Genomic DNA, 24,289 nt, shown 5'->3' with positions numbered 1-24,289 from the left:
GGATCCACCACATAGAGCGTTATGTCATCCGCATATAAGGACACATCTATCTGCCGTTGACAACATCGGAAGGCACTCTGCTTGTGGAGTTGTCGGATACGACATGCCAGAGGCTCAATCGCTATGGCGAACAACAGCGGGGATAGCGGGCACCCCTGTCTGGTACCCCTAGTCAACGGTAGCGGCATCGACAGTTCCCCATTGACCAACACTCTAGCCGCCGGGCCGGTATATAGTAATTTAATCCAAGCGACAAAGATTTTAGGAAATCCCATTCGGTACAGTATAGTGAACAGGTAATTCCACTCAACTGAGTCGAACGCCTTAGTGGCGTCGAGGAATATTGCCGCGACAGGCAGCTCCGGCGCGATCGTCTGAATCAATGAGAAGAGCGTACGCAGATTACTAGCGGTGGATCTACCCGGGACAAACCCTGCCTGGTCTGGGAGGGCAATTTTAGTCATCAAGAGGGAGAGCCGCGTGGCCAGCACCTTCGCCAGAATCTTGGCATCACAATTGATCAGGGAGAGCGGTCGGTAGGAATCACAGTCCTCCGCAGCCTTGTTCGGTTTCAGCAGGGAGGTAATCACCACCTCCCTCATCGAGCCCGGCAAAATGCCCACCTCTAGAGAGTCCTCATACACCTCCCGTAATACCGGAGCCATTATGTCAATGTAACTTTTATAAAATTCCGCTGGCAAGCCATCCAGACCAGGTGGCTTACCATTACTTAATGACATAATCGCTTCCCGTATCTCATCCAGCTCGAACGGGGCCCCTAGAAATTCCCTGTGCTCATCGCTCAGCCAGCATAACGCCACGTCGTCTAAAAAGTTCCCAAACTGGACATCACCCACGTTGCGGGCAGTGTACAGTCCTTCGTAATGCTCAGTAAACCGGCGTAAGATCCCCTGGGTATCATGATGCAGAGCTCCGTCCTGCGTGCGTATCTCTAAGATGTGTGAGGCGCCCCGTAACTGCCTGGTGATGCCCGCTAATGCCCGCCCAGGTCTCTCCCCTTCACAATAACGTCGGGCCTGCCAATGTTTCCCCCTGAAGCGGGCCTCTCTCTCCGCCTCTCGCTCATATTGCGATAACTTCTCCCTAAATTCCTTGTGGAGTGGACCCATAGGCTCGCGGGCCATGGAAGTCTCCAGCTCCTTAAGTTCAGCTTCTAGCCTGGTGAGTGTGCCCCGTAAGAAAGTAAAACTCCGAAGCTCTTAGATATGCAAAAGCCACGGACCGTAACCTTAAACGCCTCCCAGACGGTCTCTACACTTGCCACAGTTCCTTTGTTGCGTGGAAAAAAGTCCGCGATCTCCTCCCCCAATTCTGCCTGGAACAAGGGATCCAGCAGTGCCGTGGGTTGCAAGCGCCACCGCGACTTTGCACCACCGTATCCCGGGATGGCTAACTGCACCAACACTGGACAATGGTCCGAGTAGGACCGCGGCAAGTGGGTCACCCTGCCCAGGTCAACCGCCAGTCCCCTGGATAGTAGGCAGTAGTCAAGTCTAGCCCAGGTGTTGGCATACACTGTGAAATGCGTCCCCTCACGAACCCCAGCATGCATAGACCTCCAACTGTCTATTAGCTCGCCCTCCCTCATTATACCCTCCACCGCTTCTCCCGCTTTTCTGTTATATTGGGGGCTACCATCCGATCTATCGAGCCCCGGCGTCAGCGTGACATTGAAATCTCCACCCCATATGAGATGCATGGACCCCACATTGAGTATCTCGCCCCACAATTTGGTGTAAAACTCAGGAGTGTCCACATTAGGCCCATAGCAGTTGACAATAGTAACAGTATCAGTGCCCAATCTACCCCACACCAATACAAATCTACCCTCATCATCCTTGCGTTCACCCATCCGCACAAACGGCACAGTTTTTTTAATCAGAATCGCCGTACCCCTGGCATATCCAGAGTATGAGGAGAAACAGCGGACATCTGCCCATCTACTCGCAAAGGAATAGTTGGCCCGGGGGCTGAGGTGTGTTTCCTGCAGCAGGGCGATTTGCACCTGATGTTGATCCAAATAGGCCACCACCCTCCGACATTTCCTCGCATCATTCAGTCCACGGACATTCCAGGACAAAACCGCTAGTCGAGAGATACGATCCCGGTCAGCCATCCCCAGTTAGCCATCCATGACACAACACGCGGCATTCTCCCAGTCTTAACGATGTCCCAAAGGAGTGGCCACCCCAGCTAAATCCCAGGCAACATACTTCCACTATTGCCCCAAGAACCCCCGCAGCCGCAGCTCCGTACCCTGCAATCTCCCGCCTACTCCCCGGCCGACCCACTCCGTACTTTTTGGTTGCATTCCACTCATTCTGTAAACCCCACTCACACACACCTCCACAACTACCCTTGTACCCACCCCCCTCCCACTGAAGCAAACCCCAACCTGCCAGCAGCGTTCCCTCCCCGTCCCTCCCGTACAAATCCCAACAACTAGGGCGAAACCAGCCCTCAACCCCAAAAAAGTATGCTAGGGTAATTCCCATCGGGCAACATTTCTAGGTGGCACCACTATAACCCCCTCCATGCAAGCCCGTCCGAACCACAACTCGTGTAGCCCAGCCCGGCAACCAGGAGGGGGGTGTCCGGCGCCATAATCAGCGGAAACCTGAGGAACACCGTCCATATCCAATGATGTCCATAAAGCAAATGCAACAATACAGTTCTGCTGCGCAGGACAAGAGGAGTTCCACGCCAGGGGGGATCCCGGCAGCCATCGACCCGCAGGATACCCCCCCACCCCCCACTTCTACCGCTCCCACCCGGATTTCAGGGCAATATTCATCCTAAATAAGGTCCAAGCATAGCCCAAAGGCCCCTCTCACCTAGGAGTATATATACATAAACAGTGCTGCTCACTCACGGGTCCACATCCTCGAGCTGTTCTTGACCAGGGGCCAGATCAGCGTCCGCTCCCGTCTCCAACCGCCGATTCCGTTTGTGCTGCTTGAGAAAGTCCTCCACCTGTTGTGGAGTGGTGAAGAATTTCTGCCTGCCCTGGTATGTGACCCGCAATCGAGCAGGGTAGAGCAGTGCGTAGTCTATTTGCAGGTTGCGCAGTTTAGTCTTAACTGCGAGGAATTTCCGACGCTCCTCCTGGACAAGCGGGGTGAAGTCCGGATACAACGTGAAGGAGTTGCCCTCATACGACAGCGATCTTGTACCTCGTGCCGCCCGCAGGGCCGCATCGCGATCCCGGTAATTCAGCAGCCGGGCTATGATCGGCCGAGGCGTCGCCCCCGGCTTCGGTCTGGGACCCAGTGCCCGATGCGCCCGCTCCACGATAAATTGTGTAGAAAAAAACCTCCGAGCCGATCGCCGCCACCAACATCTTCTCTACATACTCCTCCATTTTGCCCACGTTGGTAGATTCCGGAATACCCACGATGCGGATGTTATTACGCCTACTCCTCGCTTCCAAATCCTCATTCTTAGCGGCGATGACCCGTAGGAGATTATCCATTCGTGATAGCTGCGACGAGTGTTGGGTCACCGCATCCTCAGAGTTCGATATGCGCTGCTCCGCTTCTTTCAATCGACCCTCGTGCGCATCTAGCTTGTGCACTACCGCATCCATTCGTGACGAAAGACGATCCACCTTGTCCGCAATTGTCGCGAACCCTTGGCGCACCTCACACAGCACTGCCTGTATACTCGTGGCCACATCCGCAGCTCCCCCCGATGCGTCGGCCGCCCCATCCGGAGGGCTCGACTTCTCCCCAGGCGTTAACGCTTTCTTAGGAGCCGCAAACGAAAGCTTGGGTTGTCTAGTGTCCGTCTTGCCCATCTCTGTGCCAGGGCAGAGCTCTCCAACACCACCGATGTGGGCCCCGTGCCGTCTCCCCACGATCCCGCACTGCTATTTCCTGCGCCTCTCCAAAGGTCCAGGGGGATCCACGTGCTCTCCACTCAATGCTGGCAGGCCTTACCGCATCCAGGCCTCGAGTGATGCGTCCTCACCGCTGTGCCAGTGTCACTTCTGCCACTCAGGACGGACGCGGCAAGCCACCCCACTCTGTGAGCAAAGGAGCTCAGGCAGCGATCCTCCGGCCCGGGGGGGGTAGCACACCAAATCCAGAGAGAATGTTCCAGGCGCCGTCCGCGCCCGACGCTAGCTGTAGCCCACCGGGCCTACCACGAAGCTGGCACTGCCTCCGCTGCACCTGGCCCACCAGGGAGGAGGGAGGGAAGAGATCGATGCCTCCGCCGCCGCCGTACGCACCGCTGGCCGTCCCCCGGGGCCCCGCACCACCACAAACCAGCGCAAGAGCCGCTCCAGGCACACAGGCCTCGCAATCACTTCGGGGGGCGGGGGGGTGGGGGGGTGTAGGAGCAGCCCCCCCGTACTCTCACCCGTCGCTGTGGCCGTCCGGTCCGCTGCTCTCAGCCTGCCAGATCACCATGAGCCCCAAGGGGCCTCCCGGATCGTATCTGCCGTTTGCGGCCCTGCACCGCGTCACCAGCCTCGGCCTCGCCTTCCGGCTTGATCCGGAACGTCAGCACGGCAACCTCCAGCTCCGCTCCCGCCGCAGCTTGCAGGCGGTCCCGCGTCGGTCTCCCTGCAGCCAGGGCCCTCTACGCCGGACCAGTTACTCTCGACCACCAACTGGACCTGCGACTCCAAGGACGGCCCCCAGGTGTGCGCCCAAAAGGATAAATTAGCGGATTAATAGCGCCGGACTGCGGGAGCCCTACAAGAAGGCGTCCATTCGCTAGCGCGCCACCTAGCGTCCCCCCAAAGTGGGGTGCTGTTGGTGTAGCCCCTCATCCACACTTTTTGCCAGATTTCTGATGTACTTTGAGTGTGCCCTGGGTCCCTGCCAGTCAGGTTCCCTGGGTCTGTGTTATTTCCCAAAATTGTACCTTTGTTTTCACAATTGGCACACCTCTGGCACACACCCTACCAGTGGTACCAAGGGCCTTGTGACCAGAGAGGGACCCTTAGGATTGCAGCATGTATTGTGCCACCTTAGAGGACCCCACACCAAACACATACACACGGCCATTGCAGGATACATGTTTTGGTGTAGCTAAACTAAAATAGTCAACATGGCTCACATTCGTGGGTGCCATGCCTACACACCACTGCCTGTGGCATAGGTAAGTCACCCCTCTGGCAGGCCATACATCCCTGAGACAGGGTGCCCTATACCACAGAAAAGGGCATAACTGCATGAGCAGTATGCTCCTACAGTGTCTGAGTCCGTTCTTGGACACTAAGTGAAGTGAAGCCATTAGGAGTGCATCGGCTGGGAGTTTGTCAACACGAACGCCACAGCTCCATGATGGCTTTACTAAAGACTGAGAACTTTGGCATCAAACTTCTCAGCATAATAAACCCAGACTGATGCCAGTGCTGGATTTATTATAAAATGCATACAGAGGACATCTTAGAGATGCCCCCTAAAAAACGGCCAGCTGCTAGTGTATTGGCTGACTGGTCCCTGCCAGCCAGCCACCACCAGACAGGTTTTCGACCTCATGGGGTGAGAGCCTTTGTGCTCTTGGAGGTCTGAAACGAAGCCTGCACTGGGCGGAGGTGCCCTTGCAGGAACAGCAACACTTGGCGGTGAGCCTCATAGGCTCCCACCTTGTGCAATGCTGACTTGGGAAGCTCCAACTAGTGGAGATGCCCGCCCCCGAACCTCACCCCAGTTTTTGGCAGCAGGACAGGCGGGAAAATTAGGAAGCAGAGTAGGAGTGTGCACCTTAGCCTGGCACGCCTATAGGGTCGCCAGGAGCTGAGGTGAACAAATCTCTTAGAAACTCTCTATCTTGAATTGGAGAATTAGGTCCAATAGGAACAGGGATGTGCCCCTCTCCCCAAAGGTAGGGGGGACCCAAAGGTTGTAGTCACCCTAGGGGACAGGGACAGTAGCCATTGGGTTGTTCCTGAGATTCGACAAGCTATGAAGGAGAAGGACCGAAGAGCCGTGCAGCAGTGGCGAAGACGACAACTGACTTGGCACCAGCCATAGTGGCCTGTCTCCTCCTTCAGCACCCCTGCGCCAAGAAACCAGCGTGGCCCGCAGCCAGCAACCTCCGAGAACCCTGTGGGCCAACGCTGTCTTCAAGAAAGACTCGTCTCCCGTGGACACTGGATTTGTCCAGCCAGAAACTAACTCAAGGACTCTGGATCTAGGCGGATGCACGGTACTTGCACCACTCTGCACCCGAGGCCCTCTGATAAGCCGAACGTCTTAGTCCAGCTACCACTAAATTGAGAGAAGGTATTATCAACTTTAACCTCTGCCATACCTTTGGGGACTGACTGGACTCTGCACAGTATACCTCTTTTTGGTATAGTAGATACAGAGCCAGCTTCCTACACCAGGTTCCCTTGGTATTCATCCTGGCAAGTCCCCGGAAGATGGCGTTATGCAGAGGCCCTAGGCACCAGAGACATGCCAGGTGGGGATCTGTTACAGATATCTGCTTCTGAAAAGTACCTACAGGGGTACTAACCCCGTAGTCTTCGGAAGGGACATAACTTGCAAAATGAGAGAAAATATTCGCCCCAAAAAAGTCAAATAGGATGAAGAATAGATGAGGGAGCGAGCTTAGGTTCTGTGTCCGAAGCTACGGAAAAGAAAGGAATTGACATCAGTGCACAGGGGAGGTGCATATATGTGGCTCCAGCGTGACTTATGGAGCAGTGTGAAGCTGATGCAGAGCAACACACAATCACCTGCTGGTGGGAGCAATGCTGGGAAAAATCCCTGGATCTAGTCTGACGCCACAAAGAACTCATAAGGTGTAAACTCTGCGGTTGGAAGTATCCCACAGAACCACCAGATTGACATCTATGATTGTGTTGGGTCCCAGTTATATGAACCATTGTCTTACTAAATGAAGTTGGACATTGTCACTTTCACTGCTTTCACGATCTATTTATAAACTTGAGACACTGCGTGATCTCAGGTCCATATCAAACGTGTATCACCGGCATACAAAGATACTCAATGCAGAACTTACGAAACTGGCAAACTACTCGGGTATACTGCTCATCAGTGTACTCACGAATAAGGTGAGGCAGGAACTCCAATAACAAGGAAGCGATTTTTCTTTCTGAAAAGGCGCCACACTCCTCTGTGATTCCCCCGGACATCCAGGTCCCAGATATGGAGGCACTGAGAAACAGCAAAACAAAATAATTAAAATAGTGATTTTATCTTGCGATTGCGATCTTGACAGCCTTACGCTGCCAGTGACTGGCTACCCAATGCTCTAAATGGGAGGTTAAACTGAGGATCTGTACGGATTCTCACTACTTTTCACAGCGAGTTACAAATCTGGACTCAATAGTATTCCAGAGATAGGCAGACAGAGTTTTTGCTAAAAGACGCTTTGCAGTAGGACAGCCCTGAAGACCTTATTTTCTGTTATTTAAAAAAAGACAGTAAAAAATGCCAGAGGATTTAAAAGAAAGTCAACTAAAATCATTTCTGTCCAGTTCTCAGAATAGTTTGCTAACACTTAAGAAGCAATCACATTTAGAGAAGACCATCCACACAGCTTACAACTAGCAGTGGATTGGCAAATGAAATCAATACCACCCACATCAAGTTCTAGGGGAGTGGGGACCCCCCTCAGTCCCAACGTTCAGACGAAATACCTTTGCAAGCTGTGTCCAGGTGGTAAAATCGGCCTCTTGATCCATTCTGATGTACATTACATATGTTTTGCCCTCTGTGTCAGGAACAAAGGAATCTTCACAAGGATTTTTACTGTGATCCAAAACTTCTGCCTCACTGAGGAAAAAGCAGAGATATGATTGAACACACATCTTTAAAGGAGGAAAGAAATAAGAGAATCACGTTTTCATGAATTGAAGTAATTGATTGGGCTCCTCTCAGCTATCTGGACATGGCCTCTTACTGTTCTAGTGTGCCCTTTTTAACAATTCTTTATACCCAAACTAGAGCGGGTTACTGGTAGCTAGCTCCATTCAGTCTCATGGGAGTCAAAAGCAAGATTTTGAAAGAGGATGGGAAACATCACTTAATGAGCTCAAATACATGAATTAATGCAGGATAGAGGCAATTCGATACCTTGGATACATGGTGCTGAAAACCAATAGGATGCTACCTTGATCACGTGCATAGTGGGGGCATGCAGGAAATTACCAAATGCACCACTTATGCTTTGAATGCTGTTTTTGACGTGAGGAGCCACCCTATGTGACAAGTAACCTATCGTAGGAGGTAATGCTCTTAGTCCTATCTAGGTACATTGTGCAGCTAAGTATTGGAGACATAAGGCAAAGAGTCATCTAAGATCGGAGGATAGATTGCTACTGTAGAATATAACCAATGTGCTATAACTAATGTGCTGTCAAGTCTTCATCAAGGACTTTTATGAAACAGTTCAAGCTGGAAGTCTCTCTGTGTAACAACTTTCAATTTGAGCTTGCTGGTGGAGAAGGTGAGTCTACGGGAACAAGAGGTCATGCAATTGAAGAAGTCATATGTAAGTGAACAACAGCAACGTGTTGATGGAGTCTAAGGCAACACTGCAAAAGGTTTGTTTCCTGAGCCCACTTAAAATGGCCGTCTAGAGCTTCCTGCAAGACAGTGACCTGGGTCAACTGAAGACTGCCTACAGAGCCCAGTTAAAGTGTGATGCCTCTATACACTTTGCATCCTGAAATGGGCCTGGGGCACCACCAGACCATTAGATCAAGACTTCAGCCCCAGCATTGCTGCAACGAATGAAAGCATCTGTTAGGACGAGCAGGAATTTCCCCACGTTCTCAGGCAGAGTGAGCTGGCACAGCAAATAAGAACTTGCTGTACGGATTCCAGTGACATCTTGTTGATACTCCACTTGCAGGAAGGTGTCCATTTACAAAGAACACTGACATAATGCGGATGAAAACTTGATAGACTGATCATTGCCTACTCTTTTTGTGGCACACCTCTTATGTCCACCACTTGACAACAATTCTTGAAAATCAGGACAAGCGGTTTCTGCAATTCTGTCAATAGCTACTGTGAGACGGAGGAGAGTAAGGGAAGGAGGAAAGCCAAAGATGTAGGCAGTGAGAGTCTGAAACCATGTACTGTCACCACAGGGCCTGAATAATGCGCTCTTAGATCTGGAGATGTGCTGATAAGAGCTGGGCGCTCCAGGATACCCAACAGGGTGTCAGATTTGCTTTGACAGCCTGAAGAGGAAAGGCAGGGGTGGTGGATTGGGGGGGGGGGGGGGGGGGGGGGGGGGTTAGCAGGCGACACTTTTTTGATTACTTGTGCCTTTGCATCCGGGTGCTTTTTGAAAAGTTGTCAGCTCCTGCAGATGAGGAAGCCATGAAACACCTACAGAGAACAATGCATGCATGCATGCATTTATAGCAACTAGGCAATATAAGGAACTGGAGAGGAGACCACTGCTAGAGACTTAGCAGTGAAAGCACTAGATTTGAATTGGTTAGGCTGCCAATCAATTGATTGTGCAAACAGAACTGTTCTAACAAATGTGGTAAAACACTTTCGCCTAAGCTCCATAAGGAGCAGGATTATTTTTACCAGGCGGGTTGTTCCACATCCAGCCATAAGTTTGTACATGGGCTGTGGTATCAACTTACTAGAGCTGCAGATCTACACACTTTTGCATAGGTGTTGGGCCTGGATGTTTGTAGTTTGTTTTTCCTCTTGGAAAGTCTTTTGGAAGTCACGAGGTCGGTGACTCCTCCTCTGGATCGTATTGCACATGGGCTTCGGCCCCATCCTCAGATTGTTTTTCGCCAGCAGGGAAAGATGGAGCGTAGTAGTAACAGTGAAGAAACCCATGTGTGTTGTATCTAAATAAGATAGACTGGAACAGATACAGGTGGCCGGGGAGGCGGGTGGGCGTGTGTAGATCTGCAGCTCTACATGCCAAGAACAGATGCATACTGGTAAGTAGCATATTCCGTTCGAGGCATATGAGCTGCAGATTACACACTTTTGCATAGACTATATAGCAGTTCCCAACCTTAGCGGCGACCACCGGTATCTGTTTGCACATCTACACAGTAGTGTTTAGTGAAAGTGTGCGGTGTTGACCATGTAGCTGCTTTGCAGATATCATCTAATGGGATGTTGCCTAGAAAAGCCATAGAAGCCCCTATCTTCCATGTAGAATGGGCTTTAGGGGGAACGGATAGCGTTCGTTTTGCTTTGTGGTAGCAAATTTGGATGTATTTTACAATCCACCTAGCTATCCCCGATTTTGAGATGGGGTTGCCCTTGTGTGGTGGAGAGAAAGAGACAAACAGTTGTTTGGTCTTTCTGAAAGGTTGTGTTCTTTGGATATAGTAAAGTAAGGCTTGTTTGACATCTAGCGTGTGTAGAGCCCTTTCTGCAACAGTCTGAGGTTGCGAGAAAAATACCGGTAATTCTACAGATTGGTTTAGGTGAAAAGGGGAAATGACTTTAGGTAGGAATTTTGGGTTGGTACGGAGAACAACCTTGTTCAGGTGCATTTGAAGAAAAGGTTCTTGTATGGTGAGTGCTTGTATCTCACTAACCCTTCTAAGGGAAGTGATGGCTACCAGGAAAGCTGTTTCCATGTGAGAAATTGCAGTTCGCATTTATGCAAAGGTTCGAAGGAAGGCCAATTAGCCCTGTGAGAACGATATTTAAGTTCCACACAGGTGAGGGTGGTACTCTGGGGGGCATTATTCTTTTTAGGCCTTCCATGAAGGCTTTAATGGCAGGTACTCTGAAAAGTGATAGGTGCTGCCTGTTTTGTAGGTAAGCTGCAATTGCTGCGAGGTGAAGCCAAATGGAGGTATATGCTAGATTACACCTTTGTAGGTGGAGTAAGTAGCATACGATGTGTTGTATAGACACGTCTAGAGGATTGATTGTGTTGTTATGGCAATAAACAACAAATCTTTTCCACTTGGCAGCGTAGCAGGCTCTAGTGGTAGGGCGTCTAGCTTCTCTGATGACGTTCATACAGTCAGGGGGGGGAAGGTTTAGGTATCCGAATTCTAGGATTTCAGGAGCCAGATCGCAAGGTTGAGCTGAGCTGGGTCCGGGTGCCTGATCTCTCCATGGTTCTAGGTTAGGAGGCATGGTGAGAGGTGTAGCTTTTGGTGTGGTACTACCGAGAGTTCCAGCAGCGTGGTGTACCACGGTTGTCTGGCCCATGTTGGAGCTACTAGGATCAGCGTGAGCGAATGCTGTTGTAGCTTTCGCACCACTAATGGAATTAGTGGGAGAGGTGGAAAAGCGTACGCAAATTTGCCTGACCAGTTCATCCATATCGCATTTCCTTTGGACAATGGGTGTGGGTATCTGGCGGCGAAGCTTGGGCATTTTTTGTTTTCGTGGGTGGCGAATAGGTCTATTTGTGGATGCCCCCACATTTGAAAGAACGGGTGAAGAACCTGCGGGTGAAGTTCCCACTCGTGGATCTGTTGCGTCTGTCTACTGAGCAGATCTGCCATGGTGTTTTGGACTCCTGGGACATGTTGGGCTAGGAGAAAGATTTTGTGTGGAATTGCCCATCTCCATATGCTCTGTGCTAATTGAGAGAGCTGTGGAGAGTGTGTGCCGCCTTGTTTTTTAATGTAATACAAGGCCGTCATGTTGTCTGTGCGAATGAGGACTGCCTTGCCTGAAATCTGTGTCTGAAAAGATTTTAGGGCTAGAAAGATTGCTAGTAACGCCAGATGGTTGATATGGAGTAACTTTTGTTGCGGCGTCCATGTGCCCTGCACTGTGAGGTGTAATAGATGAGCTCCCCAGCCAGAGAGCGATGCGTCTGTTAGTATTATTTGTGGAACCGGGTCCAGGAACGGTCGACCTTTGGAAAGGTTTATGGTGTTCCACCACTGCAGAGAGCGATGGGTACGACCGTCTACCAACACCAGATCTGTCAGTTGCCCCTGAGCCTGGTTCCATTGGCGCGCTAAGCACTCTTGGAGTGGACGCATCTGGAGTCTTGCGTGGGGCACTATGAAAATGCAAGAGGCCATCATCCCTATCAGTTGCATAAACACTCTTGCTGGAAGGGAGTGTTGAAGTATGAATCTTTGTCGCAAAGCCTGAATGCTTGCAATCCTGGCCAGATTGGGGTAGGCTATTGCTTTTGAGGTGTCTATGGTTGCACCGAGGTATTATTTTATGTGGGATGGTGTTAGCTGGGACTTTTGGTGGTTCACCGTGAAGCCTAGTTGGTGAAGTAGTTGGATTGTAGTGTCGGTGTGGTGTACACATTGGTTGTAGGACGTGGCTTTTATGAGCCAGTCGTCCAAGTATGGGAAGACGTGAATGTGCTGTTTTCTGAGGTGTGCCGCCACTACCACTAGGCACTTGGTGAATACCCGTGGTGCTGTTGTGCTCCGAATGGGAGCACCTTGAACTGGTAGTGTTGCCCGTCCACTACAAATCTGAGGTACTTTCTGTGAGCATGGTGTACTGGAATGTGGAAGTATGCGTCTTTCAAGTCCAGTGTGGTGAGGAAGTCGTTCTGGGAGAGGAGCGGAAGCACCTGCTGAAGCGTTACCATGTGAAAATGGTCTGAATGTACGTATGTGTTTAGGGGCCGGAGATCAAGAATAGGTCGTAGAGTCTCGTCCCTTTTTGGTATTAGAAAATATAGGGAGCAGACCGCTAAATTTTGCTGATTGATGGGAACTTGTTCTATTGCATGTTTTTGTAGGAGGAAGACTACCTCCTGTTTTAGTAATGTGGAATGTTCTTGTGACATTGGGCGTTGCCTGGGTGGAATGTTGGGGGGGTAGATGTTAATTCCAGGCAGTATCCTGACCGAATAATTTGGGTCACCCACTTGTCTGAGGTGATGGTCTCCCAGACATGAAGGAAATTTTGAAGTCTGCTCCCGACCGGAGTGGGATGGTCTGGAGGGAGCAGGGGAAAGTCATTGGGTAGGCGGTGTGGCAGAGCGGGCGGTATTTGTTTTGCCTCTGCCTTTATTATTATTGCCCCTATAGTCGCCTCTTTGATAACCCCTTGTGAAGGTGGACTGTGTGGGGGATTTGTAGGAAGTGGACGTGTTATCCGAGGAGTAGCCTCTAGATGTACTCCTAAAGGAAGAGCGGCGAAAAGAGCACCTAGGAGGGTGTGACTGCAGGGCTCCCATGGACTTTGCCGTATCGGTGTCCTTCTTCATTTTTTCGAGGGCCTCCTCTACCTTTGGGCCGAATAGGTGTTCTTGGTCAAAGGGATGATTCAGGATGGAGGCTTGTACCTCTGGTTTGAAACCTGATATTCTTAGCCAAGCATGGCGACGGAGGAGGACGCTAGTATTAATGGCCCTGGAGGCTGTGTCTGCTGCATCTAAGGCACAGCGTATAGAGGTGTTAGTTATTGTCTTACCCTCTTGAATTCATTCATTGGCTCTAGTTTTATATCTTTCAGGGAGGTGGTGCATTATGGTTTCTAATTCATCATAATGTGCCCTATCGTATCTGGCCAATAGCGCTTGGGTGTTGGCGATACGCCATATATTGGCTGCCTGTGACGCAGTGCGCTTTTCTAATGCATCCAGTAGCTTTGACTCTTTGTCAGGTGGTGGTGCTTCGCCTGACGCCTGGGAATTTGATCTTTTTCGTGCAGTGGAAACCACTAGAGAATCTAGTGATATAGGCAGTATCTGTGGGGGAAGCTTTGTATTTTTTCTCTATGCGTGGGTTAATGACCCTGGCCCTGACTGGGTCCTTAAAAACATTTGGCGCATGTTTTACCACCCCCTTAAGCATAGGTAGTATGGAGGTAGACCTATGTGTGGTATCAAATGTGTCGAGGAGGAAATCCTCCTCCACTGGGTCAGTGTGCAACTCTACCCCGTGATAGTGTGCCGCCCTTTGAAGTAGGTGGTGGAAACCTAATGAGTCTTCTGGTGGAGATGGCCTGGAAGGGTAAAGGTCATCTTGCGGGACCTTGGGAATATCTGGGTTATTGTAGTCGTCCCATGGGTCTGGGGATCCTGTAGGGGTGGGGTCTTGGGGCACATCCCCTGTATCGGGATATGGGTCCCCCTGATCATCATCATCTGGAGACGGGTCGGAGAGCGATGAGGTAGGGGTGGAGAAGGCGGAGGTGGAGAGGGTGGAGGAGGTGGGGAAGGTATTCTGAAAGGGGAGGTAGCAGAGTCCTTCCTTTTTGGAGGTGGAGGCGGAGCCGGTTTGTCTAAATGTCTTTTTGGAAGAGAGTGCCAAATGTCCAGTTTTTGGATCCCTGGTGAGAGTTTTTTGTAAGGGATCCGGTGTAAATAGTTCCTGTGACAGTGTTTGGTCCGTCGGCGCCGAAGTCTACGGGGCCGATGACTTTTTAGACTTGTCCGTGACAGTTTGCTTAGTACTGGGCTTGGGAACCTCCGATTACTTGGTCGGCGCCGAGGTGAGCTTCGGATTGGAAGTGTCGGTGCCGAGGGCCTTATGGGGTTTGGTCGCTACCGAAGATGGCGTTGGTACGGAAGCGCTGGGTTTCGACCCCAAGGGCTTCGGTGCGGAGCTCGGTGTCGAGGTAGAGGCCGGTTTATTTTTCGGTGCCGAAGTGTGTTTCTCGGCACCGCTGGCAGGTTGGCTCGAGCCCGAGCCGCTGAAAGGCTTATTTGGCGTCTTCAACGGGCCCGAAGGTGGGGTGTGTGAAGCAGTGTCTCTGGTCTTGCCTAGACCCGGAGGCGAAGGCGTGACCGAAGCCTTTTTGGGTGTTGGCGCGGGTGTGGGGGGGGTATATTACTCACGACCCTCTGCGCCGGAGTGATGTCCTCCACATCTGAGTCGTCTGACTCGGAAGCACTGACGAGGTCCTCTTCGGTGCGCTGCTGTCCCGGATCTTCGATGTCGTCTCCGAAAATATCGACTGGAACAGAGGTCGAGGAGTGTGCCATGTTTCGTCTGGCTCTTCGGTCCCGAATAGTCTTTTTGGATCTGAAAGACTTACCGGCCGGACAGTCTCGAGCCTCGTGTTCAGGGAAGAGGCAGAGGTTGCATACCTCATGAGAATCAGTGTGGGGGAATTTGGACCCACATCGAGGGCACTTTTTAAATGGAGTTCTTTCCATCAGCCGGGACCGGAGCTTGGGTAGGCCCGAAGGTCGCCGTCGACGACTGAAACCGAAGATTTGTCGATGAGAAGGTGCGTTGATTGAGGAGATCACGATCGAAACAATACGCGATGTGAGGTAAGGATTCCGCTTCGATCGTCGAACTGGAAAATGTTCGGAACCGGAGCGCGAAGATTACATCCGAGCCCGATGGCGGAAAAAAACAATCTGAGGATGGAGCCGAAGCCCATGCGCAATACGATCCAGAGGAGGAGTCACCGACCTCGTGACATCCAAAAGACTTTCCAAGAGGAAAAACAAACTGCAAACATCCGGGCCCAACACCAGATGGCGATCTATGCAAAAATGTGTAATCTGCAGCTCATATGCCTCGAACACTTTATTATGAAATTCCACTAGTGAGTTTTATGTCTTTACAGGACAGTGTCCGCTCTAGTCCGAAGAACGTGCAGTGAAACATTCTTGTAACCAGTCTCACTAATTAAATCAAGGAACTATATGTACTTTTCCATGGGTGTGGATGCACAGGATGGCAAATTCTTGCTAAACTGAGGACTGTGCAGCTCCACTGAAATGCACTTCGCTATAGAGAAAGGTCTTCCTAATATTGGTCTGATGTTTGGGTTGATTTGTATGTTGTACGATTGGAGGGATGAGGCTTCTGTTAGATGACAAAGGGCACCTTGGGCAAGTCTGCCTGAAGAAGCACCAGTTGTAACCGAGGTATTTGGATTAGGATTCCAGGGTCTTGCAAAAAGGTCAACACAATGGGTCTCCTCTAAGCTGATATTTGTAATTCAGTCTAGGATCAGATTACAGTGTACATTTATCTGTGGAAAACGACATGAAGTTATTCCGTGAAGGAGATAATTTTGGTTTAAGTGTCTAATTTTATATAAAAACACCGAGTACGTGTTAAAAAACTAAGAAAGCTATAAAATACATCTTACAAATAATTGCCATAAACTTACGCCAGTATGCATTTTTCCAGCTTCATGATGTGAGCTCTCTGAACAAATAAAGCGATACCAAAGAGGGGATGATGGACGGAGCGCCTGAGCAAATCAAACACTCACCCCCAGTCAACTGATCTGGGTTTAATCCATCATCATTCTTTAGCTCACTCCACCACCCAAGTTCAGACATGACCATATGCAAATCAGTCTGACCCTGTGCCTCATGGAAACAATCCAGCCCGAACTGCCAAGCCATGTCTTCCCTGGACCGGAAACAAGCATCCTGGGACCGGCTTCGGGTTCATAACCCTCATCAGCCAGGCTATCTTGAATCAAGTGGCAAAGTGAGCAAGGGACCCACGTCAAACTGGAACGGCATGGTGAGCAACAAAACGATGGATTTAGGCCCAGATCTCTGTACCTGGCTGAATGTATGACATTGTTCTGCATTCTGTCCATCAACTGTTGTTTTTGCATTTGTCACCCCGAGTGGGAAGGGTATGCCCAGACGTGGGTCCCGTGCTCTCCATGCCACTGGAATCAAGCTATCCTGGCTGAAGAGGAGTGAAACCCCGAACCCGGTCCTAGGATGCTTGGTTCCAGTCCAGGGAGGACCTGGCTTGGCAGTTCGGGCTGGAATGTACCCATGAGGCACAGGGTCAAGACTGATTTGCATATGTCTGGGTTCAAACTGGAACGGCATGGTGAGCAAAAAAACGATGGATTTAGGCCCAGATCTCTGTACTGGGGTGAATGTATGACATTGTTCTGCATTCTGTCCATCAACTGTTCTTTTTTCCTCTGAATAAACAAGTCATACATTTGACCACAGTGCACAGGCCTATGAATGTCTGCATGTCCTTACTTCGACCTTTACTTTCCTATACCTTTACTTCGTCCTGTATTTACTTAACTGGCCTATCAATAATATTGAAATAACCTTGATTTGGTCCCCTTCAAGTTGCCCTACCTTTACTTTGCTTCAACCCTAAACCAAAACTTTACGATAATGCTACCCATTTCTGTATTCTTTTCAATAATGTTAGCAATTACATTTCATAAATTCTAACCCTAAATGTATTTACAAGTTTATTTTTTTTAACCAGTTAACTAAAATAGGTTGTCTAGTTCCAACATGACGTACAATACTAAACTGAATTAAAACAATTTAAGTAATTGGGTAACATAGTATATTGACACCAACACTATTGTCTCCATTAACCCATGTCATTAAAATATATATATATATATATATATATTTAAATTTTTTTAAAAACTGGACAGTAATCTCAATGATCACCCTAACTCTAGAATTATATTTAAATAATTTTAACTAAGTAAATTAACCTAATGTACTAATTACCCTAACCATAAACTAAATTAAAATGATTACAAACCATGCCCAACTCTAAACTTAATGTTTCTTATTTTATTAAATATATTTAATTTCCTGCTTTAGGTAATTTAAAGTTATTACCACTATCCCCAACCATAAATAAGGTGGAATTATTTTTTAATTTAATATATTTAAAATACGAAATGGCATCCTGCATAAACCCTAGCCTATAAAATATTTCTCAATTCACTATATTAACAATAGTAACTATAACCCTAAATCTATATTCATCTATATACTTTACAAGTACAAGAACTATTGAAATGATCCCTGAAAGCATTGTCTTTACTTTATAAGTACAACTAAACAACTTCATAAAGGAGAACGCCCTACTGCCCTCTTTCAAATCAGGCTTCCAAAAAGGACAGAACACTGAAACAGCCACACTGAAAGTAATGGAGGACACTCTGCAAGTCCTGAAAGAAGGTTTAATCTACATCTGTGCTCCTAGACCGGTCAGCAGTATTAGACGCGGTAGACCACAATCTACCTATTAAACCATTGAACTAAGAATGGGTATCAGAGATAAGATATTCATCTGGTTTAAGACCTTCCTGAAAGGCAGATAAGTTATAAAAATAGCTATCCATGGTTCCACATCCAAGAAAGTAACTAGCGGAGTTCCACAAGGATCAATATTCTCTCCTTTTCAACCTATAAATTGAACTTGTAAATGAGTTGCTCAACAACTCAAGTGCAAACATATACACCAATATGCCAATAACACTATATCCGCTATAACTAAAAATGACATGGGCAATGACCTCTTCACATCATGCAAAGTAGATTACACAAGGACGGACTCACCCTCACTAAAACTAAATCTCCAAAAAACAGAATGTGTGCTGGTATACTAAAAAAAAGGCAATGTCATTGACCAAGCTCAAAATCACACCCAACTATCTATGGTCAGCTACATTCCTTTGCCCAACTCTACAGAGTAATCAATAGGTTTCACGATTGATTGCAACTTTTCCATGATCCATCATATTAATAATAATCTAGCTAAATTTGCCAACTTTCCTCTATGCCAATTGAAAATACTAAAACATCTTCTGCCTCATGATCAATTGATGCTCACCCTGTGGTAATATCAAGGATTGACTAGCACTGCAATTCTAGCAGGCTGATCAACAACCGCCCTTTCACCAGTAAAATCAGTGCTTCATGCCAACCGCATGTCTCTCAGCAGAGAAGAAAAGATGTGACCATATCACTACAAACCAGATACATATAAAGGCTTCCATTCAAGGCTAGGATAAAGTTTAAAACATGTTCGCTAAACTTCAAAGCTCTTCATCTATGCAAACCCACTTACCCAGCCGATCTGTTAAGCATCTCAAGAAGCACAAGGCAATCAAGAAGCAAAAGCTTGTAATTCAAGAAAAACATAAAAATTGAGATGCTTTTTAGCACTGCAACAGTCGTTCTTGAGGTTGGCCTAAAAAGTATGGAACTCTTAACCCACTCACTTGAGATTAGTGCGGACAATCTAACATTCAGAAAAGGTCTTAAAACACCCGCTCTGCACGGACATGAAAAACTCAAACAATAGGGGTTTATATAAAGACTCATAAACAGACTACGCCAGCATTGAATCAAGCCCAGAAAGATTTACCTCTTGCTTACAGTAGAAGACCATCAAATCTGCCTCAAAGTGGCTCTTTCAACCTGTATCCCCTTTGCCCCACCAAAGCTCCCTTAATTATTTTTTTTTAGATTGCCTTTGTGGTATTCTCATTGTTACTTGTCATTTGTAAAGAACTTGACTACCTAAAAAGGAAATGCAGCTATATAAAACTTTTAAATAAATAAACGAACAAACAAAAGAACACTAAAATATTATTTACAATATCTAACATCGGTGCTAAATTACTCCTACCCATAGAGGTAATTTTGGGTGAACTGATGAAACAGCTCAGTAAAGGCATACAAAGTAAAAGTGTAGCGGATATAATAATACGGATATAAATGTTAGATGCAGCAAAGATGGCGAAGCACAGATTGGCCGCTCTCTCAATTGCTTCCTGACTTTTGAAATTGTTTTGAGAAAAGTTATTAGATTGTACTCTACAATCCAGGCAACAGCTAGTCACCCTCCAAATCTACGCTGTTCATTTAAAGAGATATCTACTCTAAAGATTGAGGATTTGCTATACATTTCTAGGCCCTGATTCATCCACCATATATGAGCAATTGAAAGCATATTAAATGTTAAACGCACACAAACACACAGGTATATTCCCCACCTTTAGAATATTCCCAGGAGCCAGACTGGATCGAGAGTTTTTTTGTAAGCAGTTGTGAAATATTGAGTTGCTGGTCCAGGGGTGTGTGAGCCGTTCTCAACCAGCAGCCACAAACCTCGTCAGGGTGAACCACAAAAGTCACTAACTTAACCTGTCCTTAACCCTGTGGTAGCTTGGCACAAAAGCAGCCAGGCTTAACTTGGAGGCAATGTGTAAAGTATTTACGCAACACACAAACAGTAATAAAGTGAAAACAACACAAGAAAAATTCCACATCAATTTAGAAAAATAGGGTAAAATGTAATAAATTACTTGACACAAAACCAATAAAAATTCAATCAGTAGAACCATTGTGGATGGTCGTCAGTGTAGAGCAAAGAGCAGGCCAGACAGCGAAGACGATCGTCGCTGTAGCACAAATATCTTGTCAGGAATCATGGACGGTTGTCATTGGAGTTTCACATTGGCAATCACCGCTGGCTGTCGATGCTGTAGTGAGAAGTGCAGATCACACCGGAGACTTGTGCTGGCAGGCACCAAGATCTTGGCCTGAACAGGCCAGTTTGCGATCACGAAGAGTCCAAAACGTCAGGATTTCTACTTTGCTTGTAGGAGGAGCTCAACTAATGCCACACTAAAGGGCCGGGAACAGGGAGGCACCTCCTGAGGATCAGAAACTCAACCAGCAGAGGCTAGCAGGGTTCAGGCAGGTCTAATTGCAGGTCCAGTGCAGCAGGTGAGCTGGGCAGTTGAAGTGAGTCCTGTGGAGCTTGTTGTGTCCCTGTAGCCCAGAACAGAAGGCCAGCTAATTAGCCCTTTGAGTCACTTAGGTAGCCTGGGATGAAGGGTGCAAGTCCAGTCTTCCTCCTCAGACACCAGGCCAGCCTCAAGCAGCAGGGCAGTCCTTCTGTAGTATGCACAGGTAGAGCAGAGTACTGAAGAGTGTAGTGGGTCCTATCTTTTTTTATTTTGTTAGAGGAGCTCCTTTGAAGCAGGAAAAGCTTCTGGAGTTTTTCCCTTACAGAAGTGTCTGGAATTCCCTGCCTCCCTGCCCTGGTCCCAGTCTGTCTGGATGCCCAACAGGCTAGTGTGAAGTTATTTGTGAGCGTGTTAGTCCAGTGCCTTTGAAGTGAAAGTGTGGTAGGTTACAGCTACGCACCCTCCCTAAACAAGCCAGAATGGCCCATCCTGCCAACATCCAAACCCTATATTCTGATACTGTGAGAGGAATACAAAAGGCTAACCATCAACTACACCTAGTCATGTGACCCAAGAAACAGACAGCAGGCACCAAATAGTTAGAACAAGAAAATGCCAACTTCCGAAAAGTGGCCTTTTCAGAATTGTGACTTAAAAGTCGCCTTTACAATTAAAGAGGTTGTTATTTACAATTTTACAGACGCCAAACATGACATTTTCTACATGCGCCTAAACAAAGGTCATCACTTTTTAAAGGTAAATGTTGAGCCTTTTAAATTCAATGCAACCTGAACTAAGGGTTGCTTAGGGCCTAACCTACGGTTTAAAGATATATATTAAAATGGAAAGTTTAGGGCAGGCAAAAGGTTTATTTTGAAAGGTCAAAATGGCAGTTTAGACCTTTAACCACAGGCTGCAAAGGCAGACCTGAGACATGTTTAAAAAGGTTACTTAAGTTGGTGGCACACCAAGTGCTTTAGGCCCACTAGCAGCATTTAATTTACAGGCCCCAGGTATCTGTAGTACCACTTTACTAGGGACTTACAAGTATATTAAATGTGCCAATTTTCTGTTAGCTACTTTTTACCATGTTGAAAAAAGAGAGCACAAGCATTTTAGCACTGGTTAGCAGTGGTAAAGTGCACAGAATACTAAAAACCAACAAAAACGGGTTCTGAAAACAGGAGGGTTGAAGGCAAAAGGTTTCGGCGTGACCCTGGAGAGAGGGTCGGGTCCAACAGCAATATTCCCCAATTGCTGGTATTTGGTGCAGCACGGCTCCACAGTAACTTCATACGGCCTGAAAGTGAAGAGAAGAAATGCATACAAGAGCCATTGAGTACTGAGAGCCATTGAGTACTGATGTCCGGTTCTTAATCATTATCCTTTCATGACCTCCGACGTGGAGAGCTTCAAATAAATTCCAGGTGACAGTGTGCCAATATCTAACTTGGAACCTTTTTATGATGTTCAGGAGTCCACTCCACAGAACAAGAGGGTGGGAGTGCAGTGAGGCATCTGCGGTTAGAGTATCCACCGCTAAGAGCTTTGCCAAAAGTAACTTTTCCTTCAGTTGGATACTTCTAACCACAAATTCCTCAACGTTAGAATGGATAACACAACAATACCTCACAGAAGTGGAGTCAGACTAGGAAGTCTTGTAGGACAAAGCGGGCAAAATGGCCTTGCCATCCTACCAGACTGTCAAGGAAGTAGTGTTTGACAAATGTGTGCATACCCACCAATGTTGCATCCTGGCAATTGCCCAGAATCAGTACTGCCAAGGTAGCAACCTTGACCCTCGTAGAATGAGCCTGTAGACCTTGTAGTGGTTCCTTCTTAGCCAACGCATAGCATATTCAAATGCAGAGTACTACCTACCCTGAGAGAGACCTCTTTTGGTCAGCCTTCTCTTTCCAGGTCCCAGTGAACCTCAAAGAGCTGATCATCCACACAATGGCTTCTCATATGGTCAATGTAGAAACTCAATCTCTCTTAGGGTCAAGTTGAAGGAGCCTCTCCCCCTCTTGAGTTGTGTGACGAAGTGAAATTGATGGAAGAGTGATACCACCTTTGGCAGGAAGGCAGCCCAAGTTCTTAGCATTAATTTGTCAGACAAAGTGGTGTAAGGGTGATGCAAATGGCTTCTACTGTTCACTCACACAGCGCGCAGAAGTGATAGCGATGAGAAAGATAGCCTTGATAGTCAAACCATAGGCTCAAATGGCATGCCCAAAAGTGAAGTAAAAGTAGATATAGGTCCCCCTGAGGCATGACGAGTGACAGAAAGGAACATATGCATCAGGCACTTCAGAAAACGCATCACAACTGTTGTTTTAAAGAGAGAGAGGGCTGATCGGGTGAACAGGCAAATAGAACCAAGTAACCTTGAACTGTACTCACTGATAGGTTGTGCGGGGCTAACCAAATATTAATGTAATCAGAAAATGTGGCCTGCAGAGCATCAATGACGGACTTCACACAATGCCACAAACTTGTTGCGGTGCCTTCATAGATGAATTTTGTAGATGAGCACCTGGCTACAAGAATGACATCTACTATTTTTAGCAGCAAGCCAAAAGAATTCAACTGTCGATGATCAATCTCCAAATATGAATATGTAAGTTGTGGGCACGCTCCCCTGTTGCTGAGACAAGGGGTCAGCATGTCCTTGCTGGACTAAAGACAGAATCACTGCAGGCCAATTTGTCGGATGTGTTGCTTTTTGTGCTAATTGCCAAGAGGTGCACCAATCCATAAACACCCAGTATAAATGTTTTTGTAGATTGAAGAGCATATTAAAGTGACTTGGGAATTGCTATAGCAGAAGGAAAAAGTTGGAGTTTTGCTGTCCCTGCAAGTGTGAACAGCTTCAAGCACCACCACTTCCCCTGCCTAAAAAGGGCTTGAGATTGTTGCTGCACCAGCAGGGAAGTTTGGCGCTGCTAGTAAGCTAGGCCTCTGGAATAGTCCCTACACTTTCTATATTGCTGATGGAATTGTCTGGCTAGGGATAATACCCCAAAATATCAAGTAATGATGCAACTATCTTTGAGTTGTTTGAGTTCAGTCTCAGCCAATTCTCGGAATAGTCTAGATTCACTCAATAGCATATCCATAAGGTAACATGGAAAGTCCAGTTGACTGCGTCCAGGCATGGATTCTAGGCACTACACTGGTGACAATAGCAAAGTCAGCGCCCACTGGCATTTAACAAGTCTAAGTACAGCCCTTCAACAGTGTACAGAGGGAGAGCAGATTGTCTGCCTCCCAGCCATTAACAGTTTTGTGACGGACATTGGATATGCCTTGGACCACACTGGAGTGGTAACAGAATTTTCCAGTCTTTGATGGTACTGGTATTGAGGGAGAAGCAGAGCATGAAGGTCTGGTGGTGTAACCACTGTTTGCACTTTAGTTATTTCATAGTGTGAAAGGACTGGTGGGAGCAAACGTTGGTTTGCAGTCGGAGACCGATGTTATGATTAAATCTGGCATGGGTATCCAGGCCGTGGTGGAAGTCTGGACCAGCATCAATACTGGTCAAGGAATGGGACCTATGGGGACAGTCGGCAGAGCACCTGCTGGCACAAGTTCAATTGGATGCCTCTATAATCAGAAGGTGCACCAGCGGGAGGCAGTAGCACCTGTAACATTTGCAGCCTCCTTAAAGGCTGCTATTGTCTGCAGGATCGATGATAGCCCACGAAATTCGGATGTGCAGAGACAAATTGCAACACTGGCTCAGAGTCAGAGGACAGTGGACCCTTCGAATGCCACCCCTGTGACTTTTCAACAGACTTCGAGTGGCAGGATGGGGGTCCAGCCTTGCTTGGCTTTCTTGCTCTAATGGCGTATTTTAGAATTCGACTTATCAGACTACTTCAAGTCAGAATGGGACCTTGCGCAGGACCCATATTGTGACTGCAAATAGC

The 24,289-nt window shown here is 47.8% G+C and overlaps 1 protein-coding gene across 1 annotated transcript in view; it reads right to left on the bottom strand.

Moving 5' to 3' along the window:
* The window catches only part of POMGNT1 (protein O-linked mannose N-acetylglucosaminyltransferase 1 (beta 1,2-)), a 344,012-nt gene that overhangs the window by 28,114 nt on the left and 291,609 nt on the right, over positions 1-24,289 (bottom strand). The window contains exons 19-20 of the mRNA XM_085602754.1: positions 7,646-7,781; positions 7,051-7,160 (exon numbers count right to left, since the gene is read on the bottom strand). Of these exons, the coding sequence (XP_085458880.1) occupies positions 7,051-7,160; positions 7,646-7,781 (246 nt within the window). The remainder of the gene's footprint in view (positions 1-7,050; positions 7,161-7,645; positions 7,782-24,289) is intronic.

The sequence above is a fragment of the Triturus cristatus genome, chromosome 4_2 (genome assembly GCF_964204655.1).
Source record: "Triturus cristatus chromosome 4_2, aTriCri1.1, whole genome shotgun sequence".
Taxonomy (NCBI): Eukaryota; Metazoa; Chordata; class Amphibia; order Caudata; family Salamandridae; genus Triturus; species Triturus cristatus.
The sequence above is the reverse complement of the archived record's forward strand: the minus strand, read 5'-3'. Positions and strand labels throughout refer to the sequence as shown.